The sequence below is a fragment of the Euprymna scolopes genome, chromosome 5 (genome assembly GCF_053919585.1).
Source record: "Euprymna scolopes isolate OS-2025 chromosome 5, ASM5391958v1, whole genome shotgun sequence".
In the NCBI taxonomy this organism is placed as follows: Eukaryota; Metazoa; Mollusca; class Cephalopoda; order Sepiida; family Sepiolidae; genus Euprymna; species Euprymna scolopes.
The window spans coordinates 65,829,907-65,844,845 of NC_136486.1; the positions used below are offsets into that span (position 1 = coordinate 65,829,907).

General features: G+C 33.0%; 1 protein-coding gene across 2 annotated transcripts in view; it reads left to right on the top strand.

The window, feature by feature from the left end:
* LOC145276826 (bactericidal permeability-increasing protein-like) overlaps positions 1–14,939 on the top strand; it is a 139,287-nt gene that overhangs the window by 105,818 nt on the left and 18,530 nt on the right. For both annotated transcript variants that reach the window (XR_013868036.1, XM_080128176.1), the window contains one exon: positions 7,932–7,992. Coding sequence is in view for 1 of the 2 variants with exons in the window: in XM_080128176.1 (XP_079984302.1) it covers positions 7,932–7,992 (61 nt within the window). In the remaining variant the exon portion in view is untranslated. The remainder of the gene's footprint in view (positions 1–7,931; positions 7,993–14,939) is intronic.

Below are 14,939 nucleotides of genomic sequence, written 5' to 3' on the forward strand. Positions count from 1 at the left end.
TAATGATATGTCCACACATTGGAAAATTGCTATTTAAATGTAAATTAGGAAATTAATACAACACAAATACAACAGGAACGCAATAAACTAGTTAATATTAGTAGTATAGAACTTCTGTAATTTGACCGTCTGCAATCGTTTGGAAATTCCTTGAATTAGACTGCTGCAATACCCTGAGGAAAAGGCATCGGACGTTTCTTTAATTTTTGTCCAAATTCTTCCAAATTTGAAATTTTACAATTGCGTAGCTGTTGCTAGATGTAATGCAGTACATTTTCGATAGCGTTGAGGTCTGAAGATGGTTTAGGTCAAACCCAACACGGGATATAATGACGTTCGAGTAACCTCTTAACATTGCCCTCTGTGTGAATAGGAGCATTATCCTGCATGAAGATGGGATTATCATCCAAATTTCGACCACAGTAAAGTCGAAAATGTTCTGCCGAAATATTAAGCGAACTATAGGCCCTTGACCATTGGTATTGATAATGCCCCACACCAAAACTGAACCTCCACTACCTTGCAGCGTTGAAACTGAGCAGCTTGGATGAAATTCTTCGTCTTTACTGCTTACCATCACTGCCTAGCCTATTGAACTTGATTTCGTCGCAAAAATCATTTATGACCAATATGAAGAGTCACGATTTTCCTTGCATCTTACGAAGTCCAGAGCGTTTCCGTTCTTTAGAGAAATCATTGAACTGCGTCTTGCAAGATATTCTCACAAATTCAATTCATTTTATCTGGTCAAGACAGTATAACGTGAGCACTTTTTAACAGGATTGCACTGTTGTTGGATTTTAGGAGTCGTTTAAAATGTTTCATAGGTTGCGCATCTTGATAGCATTACCTTTCCCGTTAGAAGTAACTCTAGTACGAACAGATTTAGGGTAATCACAGATACTATCGGTGTTTTGGTGCTTTCTCCCATTCGTTCTTGTTGTTTTCTCTTCACATTTCAATATGCAGCCGATGTCTCGATTGGATAAACCAGAAAGATGAAGATTATTGAGCTTCTGACGATCAGTAAGAGAACGCTCTTGCATATGGACAAAATGTTACGTTGTATAACCTGGAACAACAACAATTACGATTAGAGATGCTTTGTTGCCTGTTGGTGGATTATTTAAACAGTTTAAGAACCGATAATTTAAGCTGGTTTTAAGCGCATTTTTTCTTCGCACTTTCTTTTTGCATACTCAATTTGAAATAATTTTTTTAAATTGCCGTGAAAACTAGAACATTTCTAATAAAGTCAAATATCAACACGTAAAATTATAGAGGAATAAAAGGCGAATTAAATTAGGTATAAGAAGTTTAAACAGTTACATTGAATTTTGCAAAGTATAGTTTTTGAAAAAATTACAAGTGTTCTAGAATAATCAAATTATCCCATCGATCTCATCAGAGAATCTAAGCCAAGGTTTTTCTTAGATTGTCTGATGAGATCTGTTGGAATATTTTAATATCCTGTCATTTTAAACAACTTGTTATGATTTAAGCAACACTCTGAGGGTAAAAAAGCACACATACACGCACATAAATTTATCCACTGATGACAAACATACAATTGTTATTCTAACGCGAATTACTGTGAACTGCTATTGCCTGACATTTTCATAGTACTGCAAAGCAAACTCTGTATTTTATTATTTAACAAGTAGCGATCATGATTTACACGAGTCATTCTCAGTATACTATTTCGTGTTTCGCTCGATCGCTTCCTTTATTTGTGTTTCCATTTTTACATTTAAAACATAACTCATTTCATATTATATAAATCAACTTTATAGAAAGCAGAACAATCTAGAAATGTAACAGCTAGACTCACACTGATACAAGTAAAAGTATAATGGTACAACCGTTGCACTTTATTGAATCAATACATGTGTTCAATGAGTTAATATATGTATAATCGTATCCATATGCATACACACATATATATTTTATACAACTGTCTTCATATAATATGTTTTACGTTCCTCCTTGCCGAAGATTATCAAATGACATATATGTAATGGTATATAGTTCGGAAAGTTATCCATTCATAAGGCGTGTTTTTACTTTAAAACATCCGTGGTAAATTTGCTGTAGATCGAGCTGTTTTTCAGAATTTAGAAATGATGTTATTTATTATCAATTTGTAATCACTAATATTATTTCTATTTTATTTTGTCGGTACTTAACCTTGATTAGTTATCTTTGTATTTTGCACTAATCGTTATTTTCTTTATTTTATTGAATTATTATTTTTTGTTCTGTCATTGTGTTAAGTTTATGTATTCCGCAGAAATTGAAACTTAATAATCGAACCTGTGTTAGTATCTAATAGTATTCATAATTTTATTGATTTAAATATTATTCAGCCTTACTTGTTATTTAAATAATTCATATAAATAATCAAAGTTAAGTATCACATACAAAAAAAAAGAAAACAAAAAACAATATCATATACGAATCCAAACCCCAAAGCAAACAAATTAATTCTCAGTGTATGCGTGGCACAATGGAGAACGCTCCTTTTGGAGGAGCTAGGGGATTCTACATTGATGAACCTTGTGCCTTACTTGTCTATACTTACGAGGTGTAGATATGTTAAGCAGGTGCTTTGTCATTTTTAAAAATGTTAAAATATATCAATCTGAGATGACTCGAGCCGAGAATGACATTTTTTTTAATATTGAACCACAGCAAACTTTAAACGCAATAAAATAAAATAAAGATCTGTTTAAAACACCATAATAACTGGTTACGGCTAAAAATTATTAAAATAATTTAAAAACTATAAATAATTTCAGATGCTTACAGACATCCGATAATAATTTGCTAATTTTTCTAACACAATCGCAGTAAAAAAAATATTAACAAATAATAAATGATAGAAACCACAAAACAATAATGATTAAGTTAAACATTAATAAAATAGAACTATGCATGGTATTAAGTGCTAACATATTTGGAACAAATAAAATTATTTTCAAATTTAACAGAAAGTAAAACACGCCTTACGAGGGAATGTCTTCCCGAAATATAACACATCACTGATATACCACTTGACCAGCTGTGGCAAGTAATATCATAAGAACGTACTATATGCAGAATGTTATATAAAATATATATTTATGTGGATAAAAAGGATCGATTGTACATATACACGCATGAATTGCATCAATAAAGTAAAACTGCATGGCGAGTTGCACTATTATATCTTTAATTGTTTCAGTCTGAGTCTGTCTGTAACATCTCTGCAATATTCTGCCTCATTTAAACCTTAGTTTAGTTTATACACACATTAAGCAATGCTTCTAGAAAACTACTTTAATCATTTATTTCATAGTATTTGAAGCATACAACTTTAGAAACCTTAAGTTTTCATCATCTACAAAAGGCTGTATTAATTCAAAAGCTACAAAGAATAACGGGCTCAGTGGTTTTGTCTCCTGTTGAGAACGGACATACCTTTTATGAAGGCCCAAATTGTAAACAGCTATGCATGAAAAATATACGACAGATATCGTCTCGATGTTGTATTTATATATGTAACAATTCAAACTATTTTAATTTTCTTCAAATACGTTCAGAATTTTTTTTTTAAATTCAAACAAGGTGTCCTCCTAGGCTCCAATTTGTAAGATATTTGTACATTTTTTATTTGAAATTTATTGGCCCTCACACATAATGATACGATTATTATGTGTTCAGCCTAAAAGGGAACTGTGAGAAACTGGACAGCGATATGTCAGTTCACAGTGTCTTTAAAGTTCTGCAGGTTAGTACAGTCAGGAAATCATCAAACGGGGAAGGAATTCCAAAGTCTAGCAGTTTCAAAGCAGAAACTATGAGAGTAGAACGCTTTCCAGCACCTAGCGACCTCAATTGTTGAGCAGTGGGATATTTGACTTGCCGAGTTAATCGGGAGGATGCACGTTGAGGGGAGCATAAGTGCCATGAGTTATTGCTATGAAGGTTTCTTCGTCCGGAGTTTGGAGGTAAGTCTAAACTGCTATCAGGAAATAAAGACAAAGTGCAGTAAACTAGCAACCTAGTTCCTGTGAAAACGAGGATTTTGGAAGAGAATTGATACTCCCACATTTGGCTGCATATACATTGCGTAATCTGTCAATGCTAAGCGAAATTTTCTTAGATACTACAGCGTTAAGCCATCTTAGGACTATGCACGTAGATGATTTAATTCAGAAGCAGGTACTACTAGATCCGTATAAAAATCGAACCTTTTTACCAGCAATAATCTCGACTGTTTATTATTTAATTGCGTTAAATTCATATCTTGTTTTGCTTTTATTTGTAAGAAAATCGCATTAGATTGGAAAGAGCTAAATATCTAAATAAAAAAAGCTCGACTTCAAATGACTAAAATATAAATTTAAAAAGTTAGATTACACATTTTTTAAAAATGCGATTAAAATTTAAATAATTCAACTTTAAATGTATATATATGCGAATGTCCAAATACACATGTGGATTGATGCAAAAAAGTGAATCTGCACGGCATAGCCTCAACTTTAATTTACAAAAAATCTCAAATCAATATCTCTCTCTCTATATAAAAGTAACTGTCTGTATGTCTGTATAAGTGGTTGTATCTCTGTGTGCCTTCGAGTTCTTTCCCTACCTCATGAACTCGAAACAGCTGGGTTAATTTTTATGAAATTTCACACTACGGCAGTTTATATGACTGGCAATGCTCTAAGATAGGTTTAGTGTCAGATGTATTCAATAAATATCGATAATCGATAATCTAAATAAATCGATGAGAGAAGAACAGGCGATTTTGACAAAAGTTAATATCTTACACAGTCAAACATTAGGAGTTCATTTAGAAAACTTTCATTACCACACGAGCCAAAACGTCTAATCTATAAAATCAACACTTGGTTCTTTAGTATGACAGGGGACTGTTTGCAATGAATGTGTCTAGCAAAATTTAAACATCATACTTAACTGTAACATTTTAAATCTAATGCAAACCATTATATTCACAAACACCTTTTATAAAATCAAAGCAAGTTGTCTACAGTGTAATGGGCAATCCATTGTAAACTAGCTATTACGATAAGAATTCACGTTTGCGCCAGGTGCATCGCGATGAGTTCCCAATTAGAGCAGAAAATCAATCGATTTGGTTGAATAATGTGCTACTTCATCTATTTCGATGTCACTGAAAATATGGGAGTGTCAATCATTCGCCGAACATCATTCAATCCCGGACAACATAGATTAATTCTGCTAGTATATATTCAAATAAGTTAAGCATAAATTTTTAAAATATAGATAAAAATGTGTCAAATTGTAGATCCAATATTTTTAAAGTCTGGTTTCGTTGTCTCATCCTTTAAATCATTCGCTTTTCCGAACTCGTCTACGTATTTGTTATATTTCTGATTATTTACATTGTCGAATAGCTTTTATTTTTTCTGCTTCAGCTAATTAATTATAAAACCATTATGCGCGAAAATGTTTAATTATTCTACATGGCAAACGACTGCAAAAACTATCCCTTATTGTTAGAAGTGTTTAATCAAATTCTAGTTGTTTTTTTGTCCATAGGCATCTAATTTTAAGATTTTTGAACATTATGTTATAAGCAATTTTATTTGAATGAATTGTAATGTTGTTTTTTGTTTTATTTGAGATTGAGGGATTTTATTTGAATATTTTCTTTTTTTCATTAATGTTTTTACCATTGTTTTAATTAAAACTTTGTATTGCTGTTATTTGATATAAAACTTTTAATGAATTTTAATTGACTTTGAATTTCATATTTGGTACTTTAATGTTCAGCATGTGTTTCAGCTGAAAATATCTATTCTAATTTAAAATGTATCTTTATTAATCCGAAGTAGATTATTTTACACTTTTTTAACCCCCCCCCCAACAATATGGAGTATTGGTCACTTGAAAGTAAATTATTATCTGAACTAACTTCTAAGAGCCAGCTGTAAAGGAGTTGAGCCGCGATGATATCATTTTACCTTTACTTTAAATTTCTGTAGGTTATTACAACCAGGTAAGTAGAAACACAGAGCAAACTCCAAAGTCTAGCAGTCAGATACAAGAAGCTATTACCGTGGAAGGCATCCGGCATCAAAGAATCTCAACAGTAAAAAGTTGAACTATGCTGCTTATCAGGATATTCTTTAATATTATGTAAAGAAAGCACAAGCACAAGGACTTTATGAGAACAAATTTCATTAAAGCCCTTGGAAAACGAAAAGAGATGCGAAATGCGGCGATGTGACAGAGGTTTCCCTCTGTTAATATTGCGGAACCTATTAAACTTGAGACTCTTCTTTTGACTCGTAAACTAAAGTGAGAAACAAATAGTAGATTAACTATTCCAGATGTGGCAATAATACGCCAACCGTGACCATATTGTTGCTTATATACTTTCTCTGATGTAGGTATTAACAATTACAGAGGAGTGAGCCTACCTACATACTACAAAGATGGAAAAAAGCTTTTCTTTAATCGAAGATAAATTCTGTTTATTAAAATTTACGTCTTGTATATTTTGTATATTTTAATTATGTGTTAATTATTTGTTATATTGATACAACGAATTTTATCTCTGACTGTTAGCTTCTCTCGATTATAGTTGATCGTGTTAAACCATGTTGGTTTCAATTTGAAAATTTTGAATTCGCAATATACTATTCCTTAACGTTAAAATGGCCACTTTTACATGAGGTGTAGCTTTCTCGTGTTTTTTTTTTTTACATGGGTGTCACCACTTATCAAGGCCCAGAGGCCACTCAAGGATAAGGGTTAATAGGTATACATTAGTCATTGTGATTTTAGCATAGTAAACAGTGGGAATTTTGTAACTTGGATTACTTAGGGGGACGATTCAATTAGAACTTGTTCACATTGGACTTTTTCTCTTTTTTTTCATAGGTATCACCACATTATCAAAGCCAAGAGGCCACTCAAGGATAAGTGTTAAAGAGTGTACAGTAGAAATTGGACAATATAATAATCATTAGTAATGAAAATTTGTTAAATTTGATAATTTATATGGAACGGCTCATCAAGAACTTATTTCCGTTAGACTTGAAGACAACCATATTGTAGTCAGCCGGAAAGCAGGAAAACGGAAGACAATTCCACAGGCGTGCAGTTCTAATAAAAAAGCTTTGTTCATGGAATCTACGTTTAGGTTTAGGCACAGATAAAGAGTGGGGGGAATTATTGATAGTGTTTACAGCTAGACGAGTGTTTCTTGTGAAAGTTTTGCGAGGGGGGACCATAGATTGAAGCTCAGTCGAACACTTTCCATGAAAATAACGATACATCAGAGACAAACTCGCAACATCTCTTCTGTGAGATAGAGGATTGCAAGGAAGAGAAAAGGACATCTCCTACTCCTGTTAAATTGAGTGATGTTAATTTTAAGTTGTTTTTGTTAAGTTCAAGTATGGGATTTAATTTGGAATATCATTGTTTAAATTGTGAAAAGTAAAACTAATATAATTGTATGTAAAGCAATACTGTTTTATCATGACTTGACATTTTATTTTTTACTTATTAGATAAGCTTTGTAAATTTAAATTATACGTATATGAAGTTTGTCGATTTTAAGCTTGCCTGGCGATTTGATATTTATTAATTCTGGATATGACCATCACTAAATTGAAGTAAGTCTTTGCTGCATTGATATGATGTTATTTATATAAACTGTTCTCGATTTCAAATCGATGATTTTCCATTTAAAATTAAGCTTTCTGCACGAGATGTTCAATTAGGTTAATCTGATGTTGAACTCCGCTAATGTAAACTTGGGTCTTCTATGATTTAGCATGGGTTCAATTTAAAGTACACATTATATTATTAGTGTCAAACCTGCTTTACGTTGAGTAATCGTGCATAAAGTTAAGTTTCTAATAATGTGATATCATTTTCATATATTTCAGATTCGCTTACTAGAAAAATACCTGGGGATTGTTGAAAAGAAGCTTAAACGTTATGTGCCCGGTGAGAACACCCTTCCATTTTCCATAGAAAATATAGTATATATTAACGTTAATATTTAAAAATATGCTCAGATTAAACGGGATAAGAGCACACACCAACACACACACACATACACATACACATACCCACACGCATATATATGTGGAATTTATTATATATATATATATATATATATATATATAATACTAAAACTCTATGGATCTTGTATGTTTGCAATCAGATTTCCGGTTTTCAACATCCGGTTGCGCATGCGTAAATAGCAACGTCTTCAATCCGTTATTCCAATTCCGGAATTTTTATATCGCTTTTAATAAAACAATTTCATTTAATTTGATCAAATAGTTTTTTTTTTTAACGGCTAAAAACATTCAACTTCGTAAAGTCTGTCGCAGTTTCAAAAAAACTTCTCCCTTTTAAAAAACAAAAGTAAACAAACAAGAAAAACAACACTCATTATTAATAGAAGCAGCGGCGGTGAAAGAAAACACCTCTCACTTTCCCTCTAATAGATTTCAACACTCCTACTCCCTCTGTTTTCGTTACGTACGCGAGAAATCTTTAATTCATGTCATTATAAATAAATAATTTTATAACATCAACCGTAGTTTTTTGTTTTTTTTAACGGCTAAAAATATTCAACTTCGTAAAGTCTGTCGCAGTTTCAAAAAAACTTCCCCCTTTTAAAAAACAAAAGTAAACAAACAAGAAAAACAACACTCATTATTAATAGAAGCAGCGGCGGTGAAAGAAAACACCTCTCACTTTCCCTCTAATAGATTTCAACACTCCTACTCCCTCTGTTTTCGTTACGTACGCGAGAAATAGTTACGTGTATGTGTGAGAGAGAGAAAAAGGGAGCGATGTAAAACTGGATAGAGTTATCCCCCTTAACTAATGCAGACCTTTTTACTAGAGGGCGTTATTACAAAAAAATGTATTTTTCTTCTTCCCATGTTTATTTTCTTTTTATTCTTCCCATGTTTTTTAAAGTCGTCTGCTTACATTTCCAAACGGAAAGCTGAATCGGTAAATGCACACATTTCTATTACATTAAATAGTGTTTTCCTTTGTTGTTTTTAAACAGCAAATACTTGAATCATATGTTTTATACATATTAAATCCATTTTTTAAATCCAATATATTTTTTAAATCCAATATTTTAAATTCATCAGAAGTTTTTACACAAAAACGGAAAGCCGCATTGCTAAATGCACACGTTTCTATTACATTAAATAGTGTTTCCTTTTGTTGTTTTTTTAACAGCAAATACTTGAATCATATGTTTTACACATATTACATCCATTTTTTAACACATTTAATATTTTAAATTTTTCAGAAGTTGTTACACAAAGCTGTAACAAATTATTTTACATTCTTTGTAGAACTTTACTAATATGTCACACAACCAAATAAAAAGTAAAAAACCCAAAATCAACGACGAAACCAATGTGGATCAGCAACAAGCTGGTCCCTCTGGCATGCCACAACTTACTGAAACTGAACAACAAAGACGAACTCGACTGATTCGTTCTAGAGAAACGTATAAACTTCAAAGAGCTTCTGAAACAAGTGAACAAAGAGAAATTCGCTTGAAAAAACAAAGGGAAAAAGATTATAGATATCGAAATTTAGAAACGCCGCAGCGAAGAGAATACCGACTGAGCATGCAAAGAATGCGAACACAAGAGACAAGAAATAATGAAACAACAGAGAGGAGAGAAGAGAGACTGAACAGGCAGAGAATTAGAGCTGAGCAAAGACGAGCTAGCGAGACAGCACAACAAAGAGAAGAGAGACTGAGTAGCCAAAGAATAAGAGATGAACGAAACCGAGGTGACGAGAATGTTGTGGAAATAAACAACATACTTGCTTTGCGAAATAGTCAATATAATTTACAGCGCAGAGAAAACTTACAGGGAAATGTTGGAAATTTGAATAAGCTATGTTCTCATTGTAAAGCAAAACTTTTTGTTGGAGAAACTGCACATTTTTGTTGCATGAATGGCAAGGTTAGATTGCCAAAGTTGCACAAGTTGCCACATGAACTCTATTATTTGTATGCTGATCAAGGTGAAGAAGCTCGCCACTTCAGAAGACACCTGAGACAATATAATAGCCTGTTTCAAATGACATCTTTTGGTTGCAAAGAAATCAAGCCACAACACGGATGGAATCCATCTATAGTTATTCAAGGGCAGATTCATCACTATATTGGATCATTATTACCTGAGCCAGACAATCAAGCTCAGTTTATTCAGATATACTTTCTTGACAAAGAATATAGTATTGATGTTCGGATGAATATGTACCCGAACATTGAGTTACGTCGGAATATCATAGAAAATATTGAGTATATTCTAAGACGTGCTAATATCTATGTGACTGCATTTCAACAAACTAAGGACATGATATACAACATACCTAATGCAGTTATTGTTATAGATCCTACGAGGAAACCGATTAATGAGTATGAAAGGCGATACAATAATCAGATTTTTAATGAAGTAGGAATTATTATCCAAAATAACAATGAACAGCAAACAACATCACGCCACATAATATTGAGAGAAAAAGGTGGTCAGCTTCAAACAATATCGGAATATCATCGATCATATGATCCACTACAGTATGTACTGTTTTTCCCTGATGGTGAGGATGGCTGGCATCCCGAGATGACAATGACAAATAACCGGAAATTAACTGCTATGCGTTATTATGCCTACCGCATTATGATCTGTGATGATGAATTTAACCAAATATTAAGAGGTGGGAGATTGTTTCAGCAGTATGTTGTGGATATGGCAGGAAAAATTGAAGTAGATCGTTTGAACTACATTAGATTGAATCAATCCTCTCTTAGATCTACAACACACAGAGGTTTTGTCGATGCGTTACATGATAATGATGATCTTAGTAACATAGGCAGAAAAGTTATTTTGTCATCAACATTTGTTGGTGGTCCACGATATATGATGGAAAGATGTCAAGATGCTATGATGTATGTTAGAAAATATGGGACTGCAACTTACTTCATCACAATGACATGCAATCCAAATTGGCCTGAGATTAAGGATAATCTCATTGAGAACCAGTTTCCTCACGATCGACCAGACATAATTGCAAGAATTTTTGATTTAAAAAGAAAACTTTTCATTAAATATTTAACAGGAACACAAGGTCTGTTGGGTAATTGTATTGCCCACGTTATAAGTGTTGAATACCAGAAAAGAGGTTTACCACACCTACATTACCTGCTATGGATGGAAGAAGAATCTAAACCCAGACCCCAGAATTATGATGATTTTGTTCAAGCTGAAATACCAAATAAAGTCGAACATCCAGAAGAACATGAATTGGTATTGACGCATATGATACATGGACCAAACTGCAACAGTACATCTCTGTGCTGGAAAAATGGGAGCTGTTCAAAGAGGTACCCAAAACCATATAGTGATGAAACAAGATTTGGATATGATTCCTACCCTATTTATAGGCGAAGGTCACCAGAAATGGGAGGTCATCAAGGCTATAAAGAAGGTAGAAATGAACCTATAACTTCCAAATGGGTTGTACCTTACAACATGACTCTCTTGAAGTTATTTAATTGTCACTTAAATGTAGAAATATGCACTTCTGTAAAATCCATTAAATATGTAATTAAATATACATTAAAGGGAAGCGATCAGGCAGTTTTCAGTGTAAGCAAAGACGAAATTAAGCAATACTTGACAGGAAGATATATTGGACCATCAGAAGCAGTTTCGATGATACTGGGATTTCCAATTCATGTTAGAGAACCTGCAGTTGTTCGTCTTCAGATACATCTCCCTGATCAACATATGATCTATATTCAAAGGACAAGCAACAGAGACCTTAATAGAAATGCTTCTTGCACAACTCTAACAGAGTTTTTCAATATTTGCCAGAATGATGAATTTGCCAGAACACTCTATTACTCGGATGTCCCAAAATACTATGTGTGGCAAAATAAGAAATGGCAAAGAAGAAAAATGGGTAGAAGAATAGTTGACCACCCAGGAGTTTTTGAAGCAAATATTCTTGGTCGTATGTACACAGTCTCACCAAATAGTGGTGAATTGTACTTTTTGTGGCTACTACTTCACCATGTAAAAGGACCTAATTCTTTTGAATCTCTGCGAACTGTAGCAGGTCATATATGTCCATTATTTAAAACTGTTTGCAAAGAAAGAGGATTACTGCTTCATGACAACCACTGGATACAAACAATGGAGGATGCAGATAAAACGAGAATGCCAAGAGCGATAAGGGATCTGTTCATTGTGATACTTTTAAACACAGAATGATCAAATCCTCTTGAGTTGTGGGAAAGATTTTCCAACTCCATGGCAATGGATTACTACAATGCAATGCAAATCCAAGTCAACAATCAGAACATGGTCAATAAAAATGCCATCAACAACACGTTGAGGTACATAAATGATAAACTTTGTGCTGCTGACAAATCACTGCAAGATTTTGGATTGCCTTTGCCTCAGAATTTACCTAATGTGATTCACATAAATAGAGCCATAATGGATGAGCAAAGTTACAATATAGCAGAGCAAATGACATATGTAAAGACACATCAACATTTATTAAATGACGAACAATCGATCATCTACAACTTTATATGCAGTTGCTTAAACACAGACTCTTCTTCATTGATTTTCATCGATGCTCCAGGAGGCACAGGAAAGACCTTCTTAATAAAACTTCTTCTTCTTTCAAAAGTAAGGAGCTTAGGACAAATTGCACTGGCTGTAGCATCATCAGGTATTGCTGCAACATTGATGCCTGGTGGTCGCACTGCTCATTCCAGATTCAAGCTTCCTCTCAATGTAAGAGAAAATGATGTTTGTAATTTTGATAAACAATCAGAAACAGCCAACTTGATAAGGGCAGCAAAACTTATTATTTGGGACGAATGTCCAATGATAAGAAGGGAGAGTTTAGAGACGTTCGATAGGACTCTCAAGGATATATGTGGAAACAATGAAACATTCGGAGGGATATTGACGGTGTGCAGTGGTGACTTCAGGCAACTACTACCAGTCATAAAAAGAGGAAATGATGCTGACATTTACAATGCTTGCATCAAAGAGTCGTTTTTGTGGCGTAAATTTAAGAAATTTTATTTAAAACAAAACATGAGAGTTCAAGATGATGATGAGTAATACTCTAAATTTATTATAAAGATTGGTGAAGACAAACTTGAAAAAAATGAAAATGGTGAGATTGAACTGCCTGAAGATTTGATAATCCGTGCAGATAATGTTGACCAATGCATTGAATACATTTATCCTTCGTTTGACAATCTAGAAATGTTTGCGGAAAATTGCATATTAGTACCATTTAATGATACAGTTAGAGCAATAAATCATAATTGTATTGAAAAATTTCCTGGACAAGTCAAAGAATATTTGTCATTTAATTCTGTTCTTGAAGGAACAGAAGCTACACATTACCCAACAGAATTTCTTGATTCGATAGAGTTATCAGGATTACCTCCACATAAACTTAAACTCAAGAAAGGAGCTCCAATCATATGTATGAGGAATATTGATCCACCACGCTTATGAAATGGTACAAGACTAATAATAGAGGAGCTGTATAATAATTTGATTGTTGCTAAAATTATTGCATCACAGTTTGAAGGAGAAATCGTTTTAATTCCAAGATTGAAAATGGTCTTATCTGAAGGTGACAATATTCCGTTTGCCAGAGTCCAGTTTTCTATACATTTAGCATTTGATATGACTATTCATAAGTCTCAAGGACAGACCTTACATAAAGTTTTAGTTTATCTAGACAAACCTGTCTTTCAACATGGTCAACTATATGTTGCACTCAGTAGAGTTAAGCGAAAGGAAAACATAAAAGTTTTTTTAAAACACTCAAATTGTACAAAAAATGTTGTAAATAGAAAAGTATTGTCTTAGTTTTAGTGACCTTATTATTAGCATATGAATACAATATTTATTTTCTGTACAATAAGTGCTTAAGCACCCGTGCTTTTCAGCGATACATATTCAATAAAATAAATTGATTAATATAATTAATCTGGATATAAGACAGTTAGAACCTGATAAGAAGTCTCAATTAAGCAAAAGGATAACAAAAGTTTTCTTTAAAAAAAAATTAATTGTACAAAAAATGTAAATAGAAAAGAATTGTCTTAATTTTATTGACCTTATTATTAACATACAAATTAAATATTTTACACAATGGGTACTGAATGTTTGCTTAAATTAAATGAAAAAAGTTACATTTTATTTTCATTTTCTATTTAAAAAGCCATTATTAACATGTGGAGAGTGTTTTTTTATTATTCTGTACTTTCAACTAACAATTTCATTTAAAAGATGATATATCAAAATTTGAATTTAACTATAATAAGGATTATGATACCTGTTCAGTGCATATTTACCTATAAGTATGACCAACCACTTATTATTCAGTAACTATAATTAAAAAAAAAATAACAATTATAATAAACAGAACGACTCATAGAAATCTATCTATATTCTTTTTTTTCATTTTAATATACTTTCATAGAAATGCTTCTGTTATGTAAAAAAAAAACTATTATCTTTATGCCACAAGTGTCACGCTCATACATGAATTCCATAGCTAATATAACGTACTGACCCATCGGGTCACGGGTGGTCTAGTATATATAATAAATTCCACAGCCAAACAACGTCGCAGCCCACACGAGCCATGCCAGTCAAAGAACTGGAAGTCCAAGACTCGAGTTTCGCCCTCATTTCGGCTCATCAGTTAGAAACATCCGAACTCAGGAATCGAAACCCAAGTCTCTTGCGTGCAAGGCAAGCACTCTACCAACTGAGCAAACGCCCTGCACACAAGAATTTCTATTAACCAACACAGATCAAGCAAACCGCGACGTTGTTTGGCTGTGGAAT